Raw genomic sequence first — 23,562 nt, forward strand, 5'->3', positions numbered from 1 at the left:
ATACATCAGAACATCCCAGGTGTGCAATGACAGCTACAGACACCACTAAAGGCCTGCAAGACACACAAGCTCTGCAATACAAACATCCAAATTAGTAAAACAAAGGGGATCCTTTACCAGTAGCTGAAATTACTCTAGGCACTCACTAGTGGCAGAATAACAGATATTTCCCCGTGTTTGCTGCAACTCCAACACAAGACCTTCAGGCAGAAGGGAAGGATTAAAGTTGAGTGCACTGATTAGTATTCTTTTTACATCACTGAATGCTTGAACAGCTCTTTCCCAAGTAAACTCTGAGCATATACAAGAGTAAGGATTTCTGTGAAAAGATCAGTAAGTCAGGAACCTTCTGGACTAGAAACTGCTCATTAGTCTTACTCCACCCACTGCAGGGCTGTTACTAGAAATACTAAAAGAGGAAACAAAGAACCACTGAATTGGTCCTCTCACTTTAAAAATTAAATATGCACACATACATACAAATCCACTCTTAAAAGAAATTCTTATTTAAACTCTTAAGGTCACTAAGTCTACTACAGTGACTGTCTCTAAGAAATTTTATCTAGATGGGGAGATTTTTGCCAGCTGGGTTTGCAGAATGGGATACTTAAGAATTGTCTCCATATATACTGAAAAATACCTGACGGCAGGGAGGAAGAGGCAAGACTTGGGAGGAAATATATCACTTATCTCTTTTAATAAAAAAAGAGCAGGTTGATTTTTGGTTTTAACTGAGAGAAAAAACTCAACCCAAGAAGGATACCACATTGTTAAACCCTGCTCTTCTGATGCCTTTGCCCTTTCTCAAACCATACACAGATTTCAAAAGGTAGACATTAAAATTCATTTTCTGTAATGTACTTGGCCATTTCTGTAGTACTTTTAAATTTGGGGAGAAGACAAAATATGTCCCAGAAATCTTAAGGAAATCTTAACCAGGCTCAAGCAGTTACCCCAGCCACCACAATGCACACAGCATTTATATTATTTCAAAACAATCTTTCTGTCAACAGGACCCTACACAGGTTACAAGAAATAAATCTTAGTTAATGTTTAATACTCGGTATATATACATAATTTTACTGACTACATCTGCAGCAAAACATCATAAAGATAATAAGAAAAAGAAATTGTCTGTTTTACTATTTAAAATTTGCTTGTTATGAAAGTGGTAATTATTTCTACCATGCAAGTGCCATAAAGAGTTGAAAATTTCTGCCCTTCACAGCCATTACAGCACCATGTCACCAGACTACCTGTTTGCTAATAGTGGTAGCCCAGAGGAATGCTTAGGGCCAACGCTGCTGATAGGAAAGAAACATTAGGATAACAACTGAAGTGTATTTAGTCTGAAAAATCACTGTGCCAAATTCACTATGAATCAGGTAATATTCTTGATGCCACACAACTGTGCAACATTCCTAAATCTTATACATACACACAAAAAAATACTGGCAGCTTCTTGCATTCTTTGTGATATTGGTCATTGTGTCAACTGAAATTAATGAAAAACAATGCACTCAGTCTGCTGGGATTTACCCAAGAACATGGCAATGAATCCACTCGGCACCAATGGATAACAGGTATTGTTTGGCAGGCCTTTGAAAAAGAGGAGTTAAAAATCATGCTTTTTCCACACACTACCTACTTTTAACTTCCACTGTATTAATCAGCATATGAGCAACCCACAGCACAGAGAAAACTCAAAACTTCAGTTTCTAAAAAAAGTTATCCAGAAAAAATTCAGGCTGAAAAATTAATGTATTTTTGAAATAAATTAATGAAAACTGATCTTGAACTGGAACACCACATACTATTGAGACTGAAATTTTAAAATAAAAATTTGTTTGAAACTAATTTTCTGTTGTCTCTCTTTTGCCCACATTTTTACAAATTTACAGATTTCAATGTTAGTATGATCAATACATTTTCCGTTAAACTTACATATTAAAAGCTAGGTTGTCTGTAACCGAAAAATCAAAATAATTTCACCTCCTCTTTCTTTTCTGACATTTAAAAAACAGTTTTAGAGGGTATGGGGCTGTTAGCAAACATTATCTCCTGTTTAAAGTTAACAAGCTCAGATGTTCAAGCGTTATTTAGACAAAATGGGAGAGCCAACATCACACTGACAAGTACTGTGAGGAACTGATCTTCAGAACTGAGCTTCATTACATAGACACTCACTGAACCTACTGGGATATGCCCTTTTCAGTTACTTAAACCTTTCAAACTCAGGTTAAATTTGACAATGACCAACAACCATACTGATACTGTCAAGTGTATCAGCAGATTATTGATCACAAGCTGCTGATCAATGAGAAGATATTTGGCAAGATATGAAAGGTTCTCAACTTGTTATCAAAGGCCACTTGAAGTTGCCCAGGTATCACCCATTATCACAATCACACCCATTCTTCTTCTAGTCATCCTGACAGCAACAGTAGCCCAAAGCACTAATCCTCTCTCCTCCCACTGATGCCTAGCTGGCCAAACAACTCTTGTGTTGAAGGAGGTTCTCTCAACAGCAATCCAAGGCACGTACCTTAGAGGCTCAATTATCGTAGAGCTTTAGGGAGACTCAAAAATGGAACCAGAGGAAGCTCCAAATGGATCTTAATACAAGAGGGAAATTAGTAATTGAAATTAGATGATTTTTAAGGTCTCTTCTAACCCAAACCAGTGTGTGGTTCCATGAAAAGCAGTTCTTCTGTGATGGAAAAACCACTATGCACTCTCACACATGGCAGTTGTTCTGGACCTTTGCTCTTCCAAAGTCATAACAGATGGACCTCAGCTACCTCTTGTCCCTACCTATGGTCTCATCTTGGACAGCTGCAGCCAACACAGGTCCAAATAGAGCAAACAAAATTTCAGAGTAACTGGTTTATTTTGGATAACTGCTCTTCAAAGAGTGTGGATGCATGTCCAAGGACATGGTCACAGATCCTACCACCTGCAGAGAAAGGTGAGGCATCACATCTTGACCAGGATTAATGTAACAACCATCCGAGAGCTGCAGTCCTTCGTCAGGACAGCAACAACTGAAGGAAATAGCAAACATTAATTTGAGCAGCCACTACACGCAATTTACATTGATGACCCAACAGCATTTGGGTCACCTTTCTGGCCTCCTGCTTTCCCAATTGTCAGGAGAGGCTTATTTGGACAAAGCATTCAATTTTGTCCCCAGTTCTTGGAAACAATGACTAAAATCTGAAGTTTTCCCATGCTTCTGCAGCATAATGTTCTTTCTAAAGGTACTTTGACAAACCTAACTTTCTAAAGGTATGTTGATAAACTTCCCAACTATTTATTTCTCACAGGACTACAAGTCTGCACCAAGACTTATATCTCAAATTCCAATTAAAGAAGAAATTTACACATTTCCTCTGACTTTTCCAAGTACAAGAAGCTTGGGAACTGTAAATTTTACCCAATTATCTCCTAGAAAAAAACATTTATTGACCAAATAAGAACGAAAAAATAGGAAGGATACTTTATATACACACAGGACCAGTAATGCAGTAATTAAGTAAAGAGATTAATCTGTGGAAGAAGAGGAAATGGAATAGATTCAAGAGACAGTTCTGGGTTTCTCTTTGGGAGCCTAAAGAATTCACTAAGGCAGCAAGAGAGGATGGCAGTATCACACTACTGAAAAATATTTTCCCATAAACATTTAAGTAGTATTTTAGATTTTTAACAATTATTGATGAACCAGACTGGACTGGATTTGCTGTTGCAAAATCAAATTTCAAATAGGAACTAGGCACTAAAAAGAAAATCAATTGTTTTACCTTTCATGTCATTTCAGATCAAATTTAAGCACCATTTCTGGCAAATGGGAATTTTTCAGTTAGCTGGGATTTCAATAGGCTTTGAATGAGAACATCGAAAATTGTTACTGCAGTGTTAGAATTTCAATTACCAAGCATCATCTGAGAGAAATCAAGGTAAAATGTACTTCTTCAAAAACAAGAAAGAAGTATACCAAGATACTGTGAAATAAACAACTTGTTCTATATGTTTATAAATGCACTAATAAAACTTTGTATGTTCTGCTAAAGAAAAACACACCTGGCAATTGTAACATCTGACTGGTTTTCAGGATAGCATCTTTGTAGGATTTATTTCTTCAGCAAGGTATGGTCTCAAAACCACAACAATATAGGAAGGTGGTGAAGTCCTCATCCTGCTGTTCTACAGCCAAACTAGCTGAGAGACAGAAACTGCATTATTGTTTTAGCCAAGGCTCTTCAGCAGGTCTAACAATCCACATGGAGAAGGGAGTGCCTTGCAAGAGCATAATGAAAGAGGGTCAAGCTAACTCAAATTACCTTCCATTTGCCACAGGCTAAGAGCATACACATGAACAATTACTGTGAATCAGACACCCCAGATCAGCTGACATATGGTAACCTGTCATCCTACAATAACCTGTCCAAATACAAAGCTGGCTTGAAATGTAGACCTGCTGTAGAGCTACAACTCACCCCTATTCAGAAAGCAAGACACTAAACCCTGGAACCTTTGCTTCTGGATGCATAAGCTGAAAACAAGCAACAGAAGAGAACCCACAGATGAGAGCCCTTAAGGTAAACAGGCTGTTTCCAAATACTACAAACTGGGATTACCAAAAGGAAATAGTTTCTGTAACGTGACCTATTAATGCTAATCAGCCCTTCAGTATAAAACCATACACACAGTACCATGACCATGAGACTGCAAATTCAGCTCTTCTGCTGGCATGGACAGTGGTTATTTAAAATAAGTATAGGAATTTCAAGTACAGTTGTTCATTTGGCCTTGTTGCCATGTAGTGGCAATTCAAAGTAGGATAAAACCCAAGCTTTTGTTTTCCAATCTCATTCTCAGGAGTGCTCAGCTCTCTAGGCTGCATGTACCCACCAAGCTCAATGCAGTCAGTCAGCACAGAAAAAGTGAGGAAAAGGTCTATAAGCTCTACCAGCACTAGACTGGCACTCACATGGTACAGCTGAATCAGTTTTTTGGAACACAGAACTGGTTGTGCAAGAAGATAAACACTACTATTATTTTGATACTGGAATACCAGAGATATCCGGTATGTATGGGAAGCATATCTATACAGGCTTCTGTGGAACAACCTACATAGAGTCAAGGTAGAGAGCTCAACAGAAACAAACCCAGGAGCCTGAGTGACAAGGTTTCCAGGCAGAGCTCAACTATGCAGCACTTTGAGCTCCCAGAACAAAGCAGTGCCTGAACTCTCACATACAAGACATCAGAGGGACCTGACAAACCTGGCAACGGAATGGAAACTGCAGGTTTCTGTAACAACGAACAGAAGGTTTCATTGTATGTCCCACAGCACAGAGCCCCAGCAGCATTGCAACAGCTCCTCTCAAACACACAGCACTGGCACCAGGCACTGGGGCAGGCTCCAACCCCACAGCACAGCCAAGCTGATCTAGGGGTGACCTGTGAGGGCAAGGGCCAGTCCCAGTGATGGGCAGTTCTCTTACTCACCCAACCCTGCAGTTAGAGAGCTCCAACAGCTAAAGCAGCAGGTCACTACTCACAGTGCTTTGGAGGCTTGGTTTCTGTGGTGATATGGTTCAGGGAGCTAAGGGTGTCAAAGCAAGGCAAAGGCTGAGCATGAAGTTAGAAGCAGGAGAACCAGGACAACCTCCTTCTCTAACTAACAGGCTCCACAATTACTTAGCTCTCTTGGAAAAATGCAAGAAAAGGAAGTCTCTCAGAGGAGAGCACAAAAAATAGTCCCCAAAAGCCTACTGAAAGAACTTCAGGTTTTATAAGTGTTCATTGCCTGTTTAGCCTAGCTTCTACCCACAAATGAATAATAATTTTAAGAACAGGGAATTTCCTGATTTTTATAATCAGGAAAATTGTTATTGAGAGGAACCACAATAACTACTATTCAAGCTATCTTTTATGAAGGATTCCAGAATCATATATTTTAATCATCTCAAGAAAAGTTAATTAAACTTTCTAACAGGAAGTACAAGGCACATAATAGAAGATGCCTCTAGAACATCTTCTTTAGTTAGGAACCCACATCTAGAACTCACTCTTTTCTTCAACAAAAATTTAAAAGCAATAATATACTACAAAAGCAGAATTTTGATACTCTGTAATTTCACTGCATGTTTTAATTTGCTTTCTTTCCCTCCCCCCTCCTTGGCCCCCATTTCACAAGAACTGAAGGACTCATACTAAAAGCCTAGATTATATTCAGATACCACAGTGGTATCATGAGCAAGAACCACCACATTTTACTCCCCTTCCAATCCAAGTGCTGAATGCAGAAACATCACACAAGAAACAGAAAGAAATACCTAATAATCTGAAACTGTGAAAAGATTAGGCAATGACAAATTCAACTGACAAACCTTCCATTTTCTCAATTCCTGTTAGTTCAGTCAGTTCACCTCTGCTTCTTTTTTTATCCATATGTTGTGCAGCTCTGGGTTAATTTTCCTATTGCATCTGTTGTAATGTGTAAGGCTAAATACCTTTAATCACTAATCAATGCAATTTAGAAACCTTACAGAAGCACACTACCTCCTCTTCCTAGCAGACCAAAGAGTTTACAGGCAAGGCCTGCGAGAGGAAGTTTAAGTGTTGCCACAGGTGATGCACGTTAACAACGCACCTGGTGCATCCTCCTTCCAATTACCCAGGGACCCAGAGGAGAGTGTGGGCCAAAGAGTTGTCCTGGCTGCAGCGGCAGCCCCTGGGATGCCACCTCTGTGAGTGTGTGTGCTCAGTGTGCTGAGCAAACACCCGGCCCAGCAGTGGCTCTGCACATTCAGCACTCGTGAGGCACACCGGGCTCACCACGCTGCGGAGGGAGCTGCCATGAAAGCAGGCTGCCAGCCTGACCTTCCCAGGCAGCTGCTGGCCTGACACAGCCTTCCTAGGGCTCCACTTCCATGCATCTACATCAAAGCCTCACATCCAGCACACAGAATGTTTATTTATGCTCAACAAATGAGATGCTTCATGCCTGCACACCTGCAGTAAAAGCCTGACATACACTGCAAGCTTTGGTCTACTCTGTAGCTGTGATTGTCCCAGGAAGCACCAGAGCAAGGAGGGGGGCACAGAGCATAACCTTTCCCCAAACCACAAAGATATAAAATAGACCCGTGGAGGAGGCTTCATTATCTCTTAAACCACTGGGCTCCAAGTTTTTGTCACACAGAAAGTAAAAAAAGGTTTGGTATTTCTGGGAAACTATAACAGATGTTAATAGTCTTATGATTGAGTAAAATATACCAAGACTATAGGCAATGAACACTACTGTGTATGCCAAGAACAAATACACTTGATTTTGATCTCTCCAATTGAAATAGAAAGCTTTAGCATAGGTTTAGGCACTTGTCCTATATGAAGGACAACAAAGGTACACGGATACTCCTTTGCACTCCTAATGCAGAATGAGGCTTTGGGAAACGGAAATTGTACTTGAAGAACCAAGTTTATAGACTCCAAATTGTTATCTGTAAGGTAGACTTTGGAAACTTTTCATTGCAAAAAGAATAATTTTATTTCAATATCTTTTCCCAGCCCGTGACTCACTTTCAAGAAATAAGAGAAAAGCCTTAACTAGATTTCTTTCCATGTGGAGCAACTGATGCCTGACTTGACTTCTCGCCTTAAGGGGTGACCCTACAAAAACTGAAACCCATTTAGGTTCTTTGATGCAAGTCTGTGCACTTGCTTCAGAATAAGAATAATTTAATTCAGTTACTGTTACTGCCCTGCACCCACCAAATAAGCCTTTAGCACATACAAAACAAAACATATATAATAATGCATGTGCTTTCACACACACACTTGAAACAGAGCCAAATAAACACTCCTTACCTTTCCTAAGATATTTATCTCAACATTACAAAATTCAAATGTTGTGAGCAAGAACTCTACTGGAGTTTACTTTCTGCATGTTTGTTTTACACAGCCTAACCCACTCCTTTTCCCAGTCTGTCAAGCCCTCGTGTCCCCTATACAGACAAATGACTAATTCAATTACCTTGTGTGCTGACAGGCCAGCTGGTTGCTGCTTCTTGGCATGGGTAGAAGAGGGTGAGTTATAAATGTCTTTCCCTCATTGTCTTCGTCCTCTGCCCAGCCAAAAAACTTCACACCCCTTTGGCAACTTTGGTTTAAACGAGCTAACAAGTTCAGAAGTTGCAGAGTGACACACAGACTATATGGGTGTATCTATCTTGTTTTCACTGCAAAATAGATTGGGGCTAGGAGGGGAAGCAAACTTGCACGGTAGGTTTACAGCATGCATGTATTAAATTTGCCTCAGCTCCAAAAGTATTGACCCAGCTTAACCCAATCTAAAATGGAGCTGCCACAGTCCCACCACACCCACAGGCGTTCAGTGTTATCCCTTCCCTTGTAGCAGCACTCGTGCCAAAAATCAACCTGGGGAAAAAAAAAAGGCAGTTAGCATTTGGTGCAGGCAGCTCGGAGCCAGCTCCTGCCTTGTCACATGGACACCGGCAGCAGGGAACAGCAGCACCGTGGCAGATGCAGCTGGGGACTTATCAGCACACAGGAGCCAAGCCTAAGAGCACTTAATTCTGGACATGCAGCTCAAAACCTCATTAGTACTACAGCCAATGATGTGCTGGTTTTACACAGGCACATATGCACTAATGGAGTTATTATTTTGAGAAGAAGAGAAACAAGAAAAAAATATTCATGTGATAGCTCTGAGGTTGACAATTTCAGCTGCATTCCGGACAAGATCTTTTGGTCTTTTAAAGTAAGTGTATAACCTTGTCTTCTTCCTAGCAAAACTAGCCAAACCTCTACAATCAAGGAAGAAAAAACCAGCACTATAAGCAAACATGGGAATATTTAATCATAAACATTACCGAGTCCAGATTTCCTTTTGGGTAGACCTTTGTCCTAAAGAAAATAAAAGGACACATCTATTCTGTATCATTCATGCAGAATAGCAAAACCACTGAATAAACCACTGGTAACCCCACTGGTGACTGAGGAGAGATCAGGAGGGAGAAGGTAGAACAGAAGTGGCATGGTGTAGCCAGAGTGGCTAACTTAGATGGAGGGAGGTGTGAACAGCAGAGCATAAGGCAAAACATCTTGGGAAGCGTGTCCTGATGACATCTTATCTTGGCTGAACAACGCAGTGAGTCTGGGGGAGAAAATATTTTTAGCTGCAATCATTTATGATCTCCCCCACTAATCAGAACACAGGTATTGTTCATCAATGCATATTATAGACAGCATGGTTATATATTCATTAGATTTGTTCCTACTACACACATAAAATGAGAATTACTTCAGTATAAAGAACAGCTTTGTATGATTTTTAAATTCTTATAAGGAGCCTTTGAGGAAGGATTTTTAGAAAAGTATTTTTTCTCAGTGATCAATTTATTAACAATAGGCATCATAACTTGATTTTTACCCAGCAGTGAACATGTAACAGCTGTTACTCAGTTGTAAAACACTGTCTACTTACGCAGCATTAAATAATAAATAAAGCTCAAGACCTAGTACATGTTTTACTAAGCAATTTAATGATATGAAACAAGAAGTTCCAAAGATTAACTGTGAGCTGTATTATCAACTCTGTCCCGTGATATCTGTGCCTATAAGCACAGAGTTGTAATATGAAGGAGGAAAGAAATTAACAGTAACAAAAAATAATTTTTGTTCAGTCACAGCTGCACTCACAGTATCCAGTAAAAGGTTTTTTTTTACAAATTTAAATCTGAGTTCAATAGAAACCCTTTCCTAATAACTTATACTGATTCTTTTGTACAGCCTTTTTTAGGATGACCTACATTGCTTGGGAATAAAGGTGAAAAAAGTCAACACTGATTTGCATGGTATAGTCTAACCCCAGCATATTGGCTTTTAATTTAGTAGCATAATTCATCAGCCTTTACTGCAATAGCCCTGCACAAAGCCATCAAAGTCACAGGTAAAACTGAAATTACCTTCCAGATATAGTGGATCAGACCTTGCAAATCCTGAGATAGAACAGAAACTGCACTAGAGACACCCCCAAATGCAGATAGAACACTAGTGACAAAAAAATCTTAATGCTGTTGACACATTTTTGGGCAAGTGAGACTAGCACAACTGACCTTCAAAAATGCAAGGAAAAAGCTAGCAGTGATCCACATGAAACGGTGATTTCCACAAACCATGGGATTTGATTTTGCTATAATTTCATCACCACTGAGTGGTCAACCATGTGAACCATAAGAACAATGTGAGAAAAAGAATAAAAAAATAGGTGAGTCCAGAGTTCCAGAAATATCAGAGTAATACAAATACACTGCAGCCTCACATTTCAATAGAGAAAGTTTCTGCCTGTATCTTTAGCAAATTAGTATCGTATGAACAGTGGCAGTCCAACGTAAAACTGAATAATCACTGAATTTAATCCATAAGCACATCATTCTGGATGCCTTTTATAAGTTGTATTTTCATCTGTTTAAAAGGCAAAGTAAGTCATGAGGTTGAAAAAATGCCTATATTCTGCATATGGAACGTCGATGATGAAAACCCTCAGTGCATGTCTTTGAGAGGAAGTTCTTTTTTTTGTTGTTGTTTTGCTTTATTTTCTGTGTTGTTGTTTTTCTTTTAAATGTCAGTATACCAGAGAAGTCATTTTAATCATATAATTACTGAAGATTTTGGAAGGTTTACACAAGACCCATAATTGGGCATAAGACATCACATCCTCTGGTTATATACACAGCAATCTGGTCTGGGTAACATTCTTTGCTCTCTGACCAATGTGTGCGAGGGGGGGCGGGGGAAGGAAGGGGAGGGAGGGGAGGGAGAGGAATGGAGAATTAAAAATACTTCTTCGTATTAAATTTTCTTTACCTCATTTACTTAAAATGTTCTGATTGCATAAAATGCACTAAAATATTTATCGCGACGCATCTCCGTAGTTAAAACACCTTGTTCTGAACGCGATATCCTAGATATTCAAACAAAAGACATTCAGCTGACAATGAAGATTTTTTTTTTTTTTTAATTTTAAAAAGGCATTTGTACACCTAAGACCGCACCACGGATCAGTCTTCTTTATCATGCCGGAGTTGTGACAGGTAATGCATAAAAAATTAAAATCTAATCCACCAGATAAGACATGCAAAATGTCTCCTCCAATCCCACCCCCATCTCGCCTTCAAAAAAAAAAAAAAAAAAAAAAGCTCAGCCACCAGCAGCCCTGCACATTCGGAGCACAGGCACAGCGGCACCCCCAGAGCCACCACTGGGGCGACAGCGACAGGCCCGAGGGGCCGCCACCCCCGAGCCCCCCCGCACCCCGCTCCGGGCTCCATGAGGGGCGAATCCCACCTCGCCGCTTCCTCATGCCCTCACACAATGGTGCTTTCCCCCACTAGCTCACAATTGTCAACATTTTCTGGCTAGGCCCCGGCCGGGCAGGGCCGGGCTGCGGGCGGCCCGAGCCCCCGCTCCGCTCGGGGGTGGCGGGGGCGGCGTGGCCGGGGGGGATCAATGGCCGATGGGCCGCGGCCCCCCCGCCGCCGCTGGAGCCGGAGCCCGAACTGCGCAGCAGGCGCGGCGCAGCGGGCCCGGCCCCGCGGAGCCTCGGCCAGACCCGGGGCCGCCGCCCCCGGACACCATTTCGGGGAAGGTGCCGCCGAGAGTGGCCCGACACCATCGCCTCCCCCCGCCCCGCAGCCCCCCAGGCGCTCTCCCCCCGCGGCCCTCAGGGCCAGGCCCGACGCTCCCCGCGGGGAGGCTCCGGTGTTCCCGGGGGGAGAGGGCGGCTCGCCCGCTCGCGGTCCCCGGGGACGGGGCGGGGGCTCGGGGGGGTGTCCTGTCCCGAGGGGCCGCGGGCGATCCGCTCCCCCCTCGCCGGCCCGGGAAGGGGCCGAGCCCCCGCCTCCCCCCGAGCCGGGGCAGAGCCCGAGCCAAACAAAGCGCGGCCTGAGCGGGAGCCAAGGGTGAAGCAGCCTGGGCTTTTCCTGCCGGTCTCCGCGCAGGGCGGGCCCCGAGCCCGGCTTACCCCGATCCCCGGCGGCGGCGGCGGCGGCGTTGTTCCTCTCCTGCTGCTGCTGCTGCACCGGGCGCGGCCTGGACACTCGCCTGGGTCTCCTGTTGGCGGCTCGGACCGAGTTCATTTGCCGGCTCGTGTGGGCGGCGGGAGGGGAGGGGGGGAATCCTCCGGCAACCGGTGCCTCGGCGGGGACGGGGGCGCTCGGAGGGAGCCCCGGGGCGGCCGCCTCGCAGGCGCGGGCAGCAGGGAAGGGCGGGGGGGAAATCTCCGGGCGCGGGTCCCGCCGCCGCTGCCGGCTCGCTCGAAGGCAAAGGAGCCGCCGGCTCTCTCAGCGCTGCTGTGGGGGACGATGGCGCCGCGCCCCCCCCGTCCCGGCCCCCGGCGATCCCGCGGTCCTGCCCGGCTCAGGCCCGTCGCTGCTCCGTGGCAGGAGGAGCCATTGACACCCCCAGGGACGCGCTCGCGAGCGGGCGGCCGTTGGGCGGCCGCGCTCCGCCAATCGGCGCGCCCCACACAAACGGCCGGCGCCGGCGCGGCCAATGGGCGCTGCCGTACTATCGGTGCGCGGGTTGGGGAGGGGCGGGCGGGCGGCACGGCGCGGGGTGGGGCGGCGCGGTGCCTATAAAACGCCGGGGCCGCGCGTGTGGGGCGGCAATGGCGGCGCTCGGGCCCGGCTGTGGTGGTGGCAGCGCCTGTGAGGAACCGGCGCGGGAGCCGGGCCCGGGGCAGCCCGGAAGCCGCCGGCAGCACACGGGCAGCGGAGGGGTCTGGCAGGCTCCGCTCAGGCCGTGTGTGATGAAGGAGAGAGGGCGGGCGTCTGGCGACGGTGCCTTGTTGTGGTGCTCTGCGCCTTGGTAACCCTGCCTGGGCTGGGATTAGCCGTGCTGTGGGTGCCGGCTCGTTTCGGCTTCCTGGCTGCTTGCTAACCATTTTTTCCCCTCTGGATTTGTGTATATTCCTTGGCCGCTGTGCCCACTCTTGTTTGTGCTGTGTTTTCCCAATACAACGATAACGCTCTTTAGTTTGGGCTTCAGAGAAGTGTATGAGGCTTTTCCTTTATTATATTTGTTGTGTTGGTGCTCAGCTGATGGCCTTAGAGCAGGGAAAAGAAGTAAACGAAGCTAGCTGTGGTCTTTTTTCTTTTCAGGAGTCACTTAATAAAATGGATGGCATAACCCAGGCAGTAAGGAAGAGATCATCTCTTTGTGGGGTTGCTCAGGAATCTGCTTCTAATGTTGTGAAGGTGGGTTTGTGTGGAGTCCTACTTAAACTGAGCTCTGGGAGCTCCTGGAACCAGGGCCCTTGTCTATGCCTGAAAAGCAAAAGAGTGTTATCTGGTATAAAATGTAAATAAATGATGGTAATTAAAAACACATTAGGTAGGAGCTTGTTTCAAGCTGACAAATGAAGGTATAATATAGCTAAAGAAAATGACAGCTTTTAAAAAGAAAAAAGCTTTAAAAACACTTACACTTGTGATTCCAAAGGAAATGACAGTGAAATTCTAATTCTCAGTTCACATTAGACCAAATATAAATGTGTGAGAAATCTCAGTAGTTGTTAAGGAGCACTTTTTAGTGCTTAGCATTTTGTTGCCCTAAAGAATGACTGCAGAAATAGTAGAGGATGTTTTTCTATGTCCAAGAGAAATAATTCTTGCCAAATGCCCTGATATTAGGGGAAGAGATAATGAAGGTAAGCTCCTGTGAGAAGAACTTTGTAGAGAAAAAGAATATAACCATCAATCTGTTTGGGGCCAGTTTCTGTCATAGTGATTACTAGGCTATGGTACTGAACATTCGGTAGAGCTACATAATTACATGTAAATATCATTAAAGTATTTTTTATTTTTGGTATTAGCATTGTGAAACTCTGCTTTAACTCTTGAATGGGAAGAATAATCATACCCAGGTATGGTGCTGAATTTACTGTGTTTTTACTGATTAAGGGTTTTTTTCCCCTCACTGGAAACTTCTAATCTTTAAACTGGAGTGTTTCAACTGTTTGAATCCATTTCTGTTCAGCTGTTCTGGTTGTGCTCTCTTCACCAAGCAAATGAATTCTTGGGGTCACAAGATTACCTGAAATTGCTCAGTGTAGGTATACTCCAATTTTTTTAGTTCTCTGAATCTTTGAAGCTTGTTCAAGGATGGATGACAAGCTGATTTTCAGAGAGCCTTCAAGAATCTATAGGTTCTGATACTAGAATAAAACTTTATTTATTGAAGCAAACTCTAAACTTCCTTAAGAAGTCTTGCACTAGTTTGAAACTGAATGGTTTCCTGGCCTACAAAAACACTTTCTGTAATTAGCTCCTTAAGGTCCAAGGTGTACTCTCACCGACAACCAAAATACATCAAGGGCAATCTATAGAAGTTATGCAGAAGTTTGGGATAAATGCTCTGAGTTGATGCAATAAAAACCTCATGCTGAATTATACAGAGTTGATTCAGTGACTCAATAAATTACTGGTGCAGAAAAAGTGATTCCTGTAAGTATTCAGTGTTTGCTTACAAGGCTTGCAGTAAAGAAATCCTTGCAGTACTCTTGTCTGACATTCTTGGCTGTACTTTAGAAGGCTAAACAGTAGAAAGCCTGAAAACTCATCAAAACATTATTGACTAAATCTCTGTATCTGTTTCTCATAGCTGTTAAATGTATCCTGTCTGGGACTTGGCCATAATTTCAGGTTTGTTTGTCAGTCTTTAAAATGTTCTACTTTGCAATCCTGTGTCTTCCTTGCTGCTGTAAAGCCTCTGAGAAGGAAAAGACTATTCTGTGATGGAAATGGCACTGAAAGCCCAAATTAATAATTTGGGCTTCATTGTGTTGACCACTGTGGAGGTGCTTTAAGCCATCCCGTATGATGTGCTAATAAGGCATTCCTGAATGTGGGTGTGATTTATACTGGCAAGATAATTTTGCCTTTGTCAAGACAGCTTTTTCTTTATTTAAATTGGGAAGAGAGGGAATGGGAAGTGGAGCTAAACTGTACAGTGATCTCTTTGCATAATTGTCGACAATAGAAATGCTTGCTGGGCTGGTTATGTTGGCCACAAATCACCTTTTGGTGACCCTTGAACAGCCTCACATTATGAACAGAAAGGTGCAAGACCTGGGTGAGGAGCTTGCTTGGAGCATTTATAGCATAAGCAATTTGGACAGAGTTGTCAAGTGCTAGCTCATCATATTCAGACCATCTTCTGAGCTGCACTGAACTTCAAATGAGTGTGTATTTAAATGTTAATGATAACTGGTTCTCTGTTTCTTGAAGAGTTGGCTGCTGCTTTGAAGAGATCACCTTCCTTCCTGCATGAAGGAAGAGATGCCACAGAGTGCTTAGTGATAACAGTAACTTGTTAATTATGTGTTAGCATAGAATAGTTAGAGATGAGGAAGCTTCACAGAGAGATCTAGTGCAAGTTGTCATGGAGGGGATTCCTGTTTGTGAGAGTGATGTGCAGAGACAGAAGAGCAACTTTGAGTTGGCTGACTTTCTCTAAAGTGAAAACAGTTAAAACAACTTAAATATCGAGATAGTGAATCACTGTTTCTTTTCTATAATCCCAGAGTATTGCTGTGAGATTAGAGGTGGTGGGGTTACAGAATAAAGAAATTTGCCACAGGATTGGGAAATTACTATGGGACAGTGCAAAGTGGTAAGTCAACAAGGCTGATTGAGGCCAGAGTGATCTGCAGGAATCACCACTATTTTATTCTATTTAATGTATATGTCTACTATCAACCTGAAAAGCCTTGCTTCAGAGCTTATTAGAAATGCTTTTTATGGGATAGATTCATTTAACTTGTCATGACCCATCCTTACCCTGAAGATGTGGGTATTGCTTTAACAGTTGATCAAATCTAGGATAACAGATGTCAATGAATCTGTGATCTGTGAATTACTTCTAAGGGGTTCACAAAATGTAAGTAAGGACTGCCTTCAACTTGTGTATGATGGCGTAAAGCTCTACTTCAAAATTATTCAGAAACAAAAATTTTGAAAATTGAAAAGAAAAAACCAACAACCCCCCCAACTTAATTGGTGACTTTTAATTAAGTACAAATGGACAGTATTCTCCCTAGCTTTTGCTTCCTAATATATGTGAGAGAACAAGAAATATTTTGAGAACATGGTTATAGTTAATTATACAAAGCCCACCACAAAGCCTTTACCTACAGCTTGTGGATTTGAACAAGAAATACAAGGAGTAATTTTTTTTTTATTGTACTTTTTAATCGATTCAAGTGGTTTTGCGAAGGAGCCACGTCTCTCCCTCTCTGTATGGATGAAAGTGAAGCAGAAAGGGTTGAAGTGACTTGTCCAAGAGCATTTACAGGGCTGTGAACAGAACCTAGGGTACAAGAGTCCTTACCTAAGGCTTTCTCCATGGTGTCACATTACTGCTTTCAGAAGGATAAGAATTTTGTCTATTATTTTGAGCTATCTCATATGCTGCTAATATGTCCCTGGACTAAAAATTACTGCATTGAAGATTTGGGACTGGCCCAGCGTGAATTTCTGACTTGTAGCTCTTTAAACTTAGAGGCATGTGTCTGCTGAGATGGGGAGATGTGGGCCTTTCAGAAATAGCTAAGGATACCTAGAACTGGTTGAACATGCTTGCTGTGCAGCTCAAAAATTCCAATGTCATTTTGTTGCAATGTCTCTGACCCTCAGTTCCTCTTAATTATGTTTTACAACCCATCTCTTGCATCTAGAATCTTCCCACTCTTGCAGAAAAAGACTCTTAAATCTCTCCTTCTTTTACCTGGAATCCTTGTCTCCTGAAATCCAGCTTGATGTTAGCTGACCTTCCTGGGCTGCCTTCTGGGTGAATGTCTGTGGCTGGGATGTTTTCTGTTGCTATATCAACCTGGTTTCTGCACTAAAAATAAAGACCTCAGGGTGGGGAATGTGTGTTGTTTCCTATAAGCTCACATGACTGTTGCAACATGTTTATCTAACATGTTAATTTTAATTCTGCCCTAACAAAAGCTCTCTGGAAACATGAGTGGTACTTCAGTTCTCATTTTTTTTTTTTTTTTTAATAAAAGTAACTTCTAAAAAAAGTCCTGGAGGGCTTGTGTCTGAGTTTTAAAGCATTATTAGCTGTCTTGGTAGAAATTTCATAGCTAGATAAATATCTACACAGCTGCCTTCTGGATTTTTTTGTATGTTCAGGGAGGGAGAGGGAGTGGGAGTATGGAGCTGTTTCAAGTATCCATACTATATTTTCAGCCCATTTTTCCTGATAGTACACAATGAAACTCCCAAACTTGGTCCTCTGGATTGTACTGAGTTTAGGTGCTTCAGATAGTCTGAATACAAGGCAAGCCTGATACAAGGCTTTTTAAAATTATGTGATTTATCCCAATTAATTTTAATTAATTTTTAAAATTAATTAAAATATATTTGGGATAAATCACATAATTTTATGGGTGATGATGGGTTATTTTTTACTTGGTGGGTCTCATTCACTCAAGGTTTGCTTCTCACTGTTCATTTTCAGACATGCATGTACAGAGATCAAGTATGGACTTCACTCAGTTTTTTTTCCTTGGAGCCTACTTTTGTTTTGCACATTGCATCAGCAGTGTATCCATATGATGAGTTCTGTCTTGAGAACTGGGGTTTTCTGCCCCCCCAAATAAGGCTGGTGTGGGTGTTACTTATATTGCCTTGGAGAGGATGCAGCCTGAAGAGATCTTTCAACATAATGAATTGAGTCAGGTCCCAAATGAGAAGTGTCTACAAGAAGTACATCCAATACTCCCAACTGGAAAAATCAATCATTTAATACCAGGAGGCTGGAGTAATATGAGGGCCTGGCTCCAGATTTAAACGTAGGAAAGGAAAATAATGGCTTCTTTATGAAATTTTTTGCTGGTTTAGGGGGTGGTTCTTCCCTAGAAATATCTCAGTGGGATTCTGAGGTCCTCATTTTTAAAAAAATACCTAAGTTCCCTGAAGCTGGTCTATTACAGGCCTAGAGGGGCAGGAGCAGTTGGGGACACTTTGCTTCACCTTTGTTAGGAACAGCTAAATACAAAATGAGTGTGAGGAATCCCAGTCTTCATTTTCAATGTGTCAAACAGTTGGCAGCATTGTAGAGCATCCATTGTAGAGGTGGGGTGCTTAAATGGGATTTGGTATCTCCATGCAGAAAGGGGTTAGCAGTAGGAATGGATGCTGCTTTCAGTCCTGAGGGCAGGAAGACAAAAGTGGTCTCACCATCAGCACGTGAATACAACTGCCTTCACTTCAAATCTGGAGAGCAGGTGGATGTGGGTTTTATTGGTACTGACAGTTTTAACCCCAACAGCAACTGCTGTTGTTAACTGGTGGGAACAAGTTCTTCATGGTAAAAAAAGAGAGATTACAGTTTTTCACTTTGCTGCCTGGTAGACAGATGCCCTTTTAAATGTCCTGCTCTAAAGCTGTATCCTTTTCTACCATAAGAGTTCTCTTGTATAGAAAGATTGGAACTGCTTGGCGAAAAAAAAGTGTGTAGCATATTGTGTACATATGTCCTGCCAGCTTGCTCCTCTAGTTGGAGCAGGTAGAAGAGGGGAAATTAGGTCCTTTTTCTCCATCTTGCTGCCTCAGGTGGACCTCTTGGTTGTGCCCTATCTGATAAGTGGGAGTAAGGTCTAATTATTCTTATGACCAAGAGATATTTCATCAGAAAGCATTTTTGGATGCCCTGAAGAGTATTTTGCAGTTGGGGTCCAAATTGCTGTTCCTCTTAAGAAGCAATCCTGCTTTTTGCAGTCATATTTTTGCTGCCCTACCCTGTACCCTGTTCTGTCAACCAGCATCTCTGCAGCAGCACAGTTAGGCAGGTCAAGGAGGTAAAATGACTGCAAACTAATCCAGCTGAAGGCACAGCTGTTTTGCAGACATGTGCAATGGTAGTGCAGAAAAGTGGTGGGAAAGGATGGCCCTTCCACGAAGGAAGCTTGCAGACAGATTGGAAGCATGCCTTCAGTGTTTCCCTGGGCCTGTGAAAGTCATTCCTAATTGGAGCTGTTTTACTGGAATGCTCTCAGCCATGGCTGTGCTGCTGTAGGAGCTGTCTGGGCTGCTGCTGGAGCCCCACGTTCTGCTCTGTGGTTGAGCAGTGCACCCAGGCAGGAGGCAGCACGTACTCCAGGGATCCCCAGCTCGGGAGCACACAGAGAATAGAGACTTTAACCTATGTAATGACTTTAAGCAGTTAATTTCTCTCTGTTGCCACGTGGTGGTGATGTTTGTTGTTGCCTTCAAGGAGCTTTGGACTTCTGCTGCTGAGGGCACGTGACAGATAAGTTGGCAAGAAATGTCATACAGTCACCTATAGGTGACTTTCTCCAGAGCTGCATGGTTTGTGCAGTTATCCACATGGTGATGATATGTTTGCTTCTGTTTATCCTCCATTTTCCGTGTACACATTCCTACACCTCAGCAGGGTCAGCTAATCAACAACAGGAGGTGTTTTCCTAGGAATAACTGACAAAATATAATAGATTTGAAGGGTAGCACACTGCAGGAATCCCCTTTTGAGTCTACTCAGTTGTCATCTTAGGTTATTCCAGATCTAGAAGGTTTTCCTATCCCATCTTTATCTCACCAAAGGCTTGGCTGTGATCATTTTGATTCCCCAATGACCCTGTTTTTGTGGTGAATCCCTAATGTGTCAGGTTCTTATCATTATCTTATTTTATGCTGATAAGCAGACACAGAGGATAGATCATCCATTCAGAGGCGTGTATTTATAAATGAGATCAATGGCACTGTAAAATCCTCTCCACCAACTCTTGGTGATGAACTTGAGTGTGATCTAGGCCTTAACAAAATATATACTATATAGTATATGTAAATGTACATTCACTGTAAGGGCAGCTTACAGAACAACTGATTTAAATATGTTAAATAAAATCTGGTTTTCCTCCACTTGGCTGCGTCCAGTACTACAAACTCAGATTTACTGAGTCCCTGACTTCCTGAGTCTTAAATCTTCTTGTTGCTTAAGGTTTTTTATGCTTTTTACACAGCAAATCAGAAAAGAAAAATGGGAAATCAGGATTATTGTATATTTTCAAGTCTCAGCTAAGATGAGAAGGAAAACTTGAGTAAGACTAGTGTGATATTCTAGAGAATTTTCCTTTTAGGAATTGGATAAAAGGAAGTGATGTCTCTATGCTGTTTTATGGAAACAGATTACGGACTGTCATTCTAAGTTTATGTTCAACATCAGTAGAGAAGCTGTTACTCTAGAAGTTTATAAATGTTTAACCTTTATTGTTTGTTTTGTAATCTTCATTTCTTAATAGCTGATCCTTGTCTTTGTTTTTTATCAAACTGGTCATCTTATTACTGTGTGTGATTAAATGGATGACTTTGTCTTGTAAGCTGCTTGGCAAAACAAGGCATATTTTGATGCAAGTTGGGTTTTTTCAGGTTTACATTTGTGTAGATGGCATTTCTTCTGTGAACCACTTCAGGTATGGAGTAATTAATAGTTGTTCAAAAATGCAGTCAGGCATTTTACTTTTTTTTTTTTTTTAGTGAGACAGAAACCAACTGAGAAGAAGGAAAAGCATCAAATCTAATTTTCTCTCTCTATGCTTTGTTCCAACATGACATTGAGTGCAGGAGTTAGTGTTGGGCAGTACTGGGCTGTGGCTGCTCAGTGCTGGAATTTTGCATAGCTCTGAACATGTTTGGGTGGAAAGGGGAGGTCCAGCTCTCACGATCCCAGAATTTCCATAGCGTGCGTGAGCATCTTGAGAGGTGACTGGTTCTGTTGCACCACACTCTGTTGGGCTGTGTGTGTGCAGGGTTTCCATACTCAGCCTGTGAGGTGTGGAAAAAGGAGGTGGCAGTCCAATCTATGAGTCAATTTTTGGAGGTGTGGAAGAGCAGTCAGTGAAGGAACATAAAAAGGTGAAGATTGGGGAATGGAATGTTTGGCGTTGGTTTTAATTAGAAACATCCTGTTCATCACTCATATGTGAGATAAAAAGGGAAGAATATCCATTACTACAGTACACTGACAGAGGAAATATCTGTATTATAGTGAGCAATTCTAATTGAGCTGCCAAGTATAATTGAATTGAAATACAGATCCCATTCCAACAATATTTCCCTTATTGTAGTGTATGAGTGAGAGTCATCTGGCATTGTATTTATTCCTAATCTTTCTGCAACTGATGACTTTTGTCTAAAATCCAAAGTACTTCAGTACTGACTCAGGATAAAACTTAGCAATTACCTCTGTCAGCTAAAAGATGAATAAAGCTCAAAAACCAAAACTTTCTTTCATAAACCCAAGGCTTCTTGTACCTGTCCCCTCACAAAGGTACAAAGATGGCACTGGTACTGTGACCTAGAAGAGTGGCAGTGTAAATCAGAGCAGGAAGCTGATACTTGCAAAGCTCAGAGCTGAAGGTTCTCTTGGTTTTGGGGGAGAGCTTTGTTCTTGCCGAGGAGGAGCCAAGCCCTGAGCTGCTCTGCTCACGCTCTCCTAGGCGTGGTGCTGTGACTCAAGAGAGGGGTATGTGCTGCCCGTGACTGCAGCTCATCACTTGGAGTGACCTCTCCCTCCAGCACTGCAAACCAGCTGCACTGAGACTGTTACTCCAAGTGGTACTGGAAATTAGATTAAAATCTGCTGCTCCTGGCTTTGGGTAATTAGCTGGCAGTACCTTTAAAATACTTTTTTAGAGCATTTGGACAGTGGTGTGAAACATTCATCGTTTTCAAGGCTTAAAGCATACTAAATTAAGCAAAACAATCTGAGATCCTTCCACATGTCAAAGGGAAAAGTTTAAGAGGTTTAAATTCAGGGTGTTCTACATTATAAAATTTAACAAATATCAATATAAATGGGTACAAGTAGTCCTTCCACCCTCCAATTGATACAAAAGACTTTCCTCACTTTCTATGACTGTCTCTATGTAGACTGAAGCTTCCTCTGAACCAAATTTTTTTTCACTTCTGATTAAAAAGCATGTGAAGAGCTGTTGTAAAGTCAATACTTTGAATTACTATAAAGCTGTGACATACCTAAAAATAGTGAAGAACCAAAAAAAAAAAATCTTAAGTTCTAAAATTTTTCTAAAATACACAGACATTTTTGACATTATTCTGTTCAGGTCATCAAATTGTTACAAGCTATTGAACTACAATGTAAGACATAAATTTTAGAAAAATGAAAAGTGCAGGAAGTTTGAATGATGCATTGCCATAAATTTACTCATCTTTTATAAAATGCCTTCTTGAGGTGCTGACATTTTCAGTACATTAATTGTTCATAATGAATACTCTTGCATAAAACATTCAAAGGTAATTTTCTGAGGCCAAAGAATGACTAAAAAGTTATTCACTAGAGAGCAATCAATAATCTGTATCCAAAGGAACACTGGTGGAATGTGAAATACACTGATGTAACAGGTAGAGGAGTTTGCATATGTAAAAGAATCTGCCCTTTTTACAGGTTTGATGCCCTAAAGAAGCCATAGAGCGGGGTGGACTGGTGCAGAAGCAAAATCATTATGTTCTAATCATGTTTCATTGAAGGCAAGGAAAAACCAGCTTTGGGCAAAATATCCATATCTCTTGTGGCAGAGATCCAGGAGGTAGCCACCTCTGCTGCAGGTAATATATGATTGCTTTTGTGCTGTATACTTCAGGATGGATAATAACAATCAGTGAAGATAGGTTTAAAGGATATACTGAAATAGCAGGGAAATAAATTAATTGATCTATCAGGCTTCTTCCAGGCAATAGATTTTAAACAACTTGTCAAATATTTCTTGGCTGTTATACCCTCGCATAAGAGCTTTCCCTGGTTCATAAAGAAAATTAATGTGAAATCAATAATGGTATTTAAAAATTCACCAAACGCTTCCCATCCAATGCAAGTCTCACTTTCAGAGTGCCACTAATGCAACAGGCAGAGTGGGAAAACCACACAGACTTGACCTTAGTGGTTAAAACAGAAGCCAGTGCAGATGGAAAGTGCGGTGAAGAGGTGCTTTCAGAAGCAACCAGGAGGAGCTGCCTGCTTCCCCACAAGAACAAACCTCTAAACAGAGCCCCTTGTGAGCATCAGCTTGCAAAAGTCTTGTTTGAAGATGCAGTTGAGATGCTACTCTGACTTCCTGCTAGAAGATACAAGATGGCCTGAACAGCAAGCAAAAAAAAAAAAAAAAGAAATATCACATAAGGGTGAAAACCACAACAGAAGAACTGTAAAATAAGTTTCCTGTAGCATCACACAACCCTATGAGCTGCCCAATTTCAGACAACAAAGAGGGAATATTTGCTACTTCAAGTTGCTTCGTTCTACTCTTGCAGGAAACCTGGGATCATTTTGGAAATGAGAAGAAACAAGCCATAAATTACCTAATTGTGTTTTGGTTTATAATTTTTAATAAAAGTACAAAGAGGAGTAAGACAGTACATGGTGTTTTTGTGGCTGTATCTGCATTTAGGCTATTTTTCTGGTGACAGAGGTACATTGTAGTTACCA

The 23,562-nt window shown here is 42.0% G+C and overlaps 1 protein-coding gene and 1 long non-coding RNA gene across 3 annotated transcripts in view; one reads left to right on the forward strand and one right to left on the reverse strand.

Annotated features, from left to right (window-relative positions):
* The window catches only part of FBXO11 (F-box protein 11), a 70,854-nt gene extending 58,349 nt beyond the window's left edge, over positions 1-12,505 (reverse strand). For both annotated transcript variants that reach the window (XM_054629133.2, XM_054629132.2), the window contains exon 1: positions 12,053-12,505. In XM_054629133.2, the coding sequence (XP_054485108.1) occupies positions 12,053-12,167 (115 nt within the window). In that variant the 5' untranslated portion in view covers positions 12,168-12,505. The remainder of the gene's footprint in view (positions 1-12,052) is intronic.
* Positions 12,506-12,689: 184 nt separating this feature from the next.
* LOC143693625 (uncharacterized) overlaps positions 12,690-23,562 on the forward strand; it is a 45,939-nt gene continuing 35,066 nt past the window's right edge. Inside the window, exons 1-2 of the long non-coding RNA XR_013181535.1 lie at positions 12,690-13,286; positions 22,525-22,685. This is a non-coding gene — a long non-coding RNA (uncharacterized LOC143693625). The remainder of the gene's footprint in view (positions 13,287-22,524; positions 22,686-23,562) is intronic.

The sequence above is a fragment of the Agelaius phoeniceus genome, chromosome 3, assembly GCF_051311805.1.
Source record: "Agelaius phoeniceus isolate bAgePho1 chromosome 3, bAgePho1.hap1, whole genome shotgun sequence".
Lineage (NCBI taxonomy): Eukaryota > Metazoa > Chordata > Aves > Passeriformes > Icteridae > Agelaius > Agelaius phoeniceus.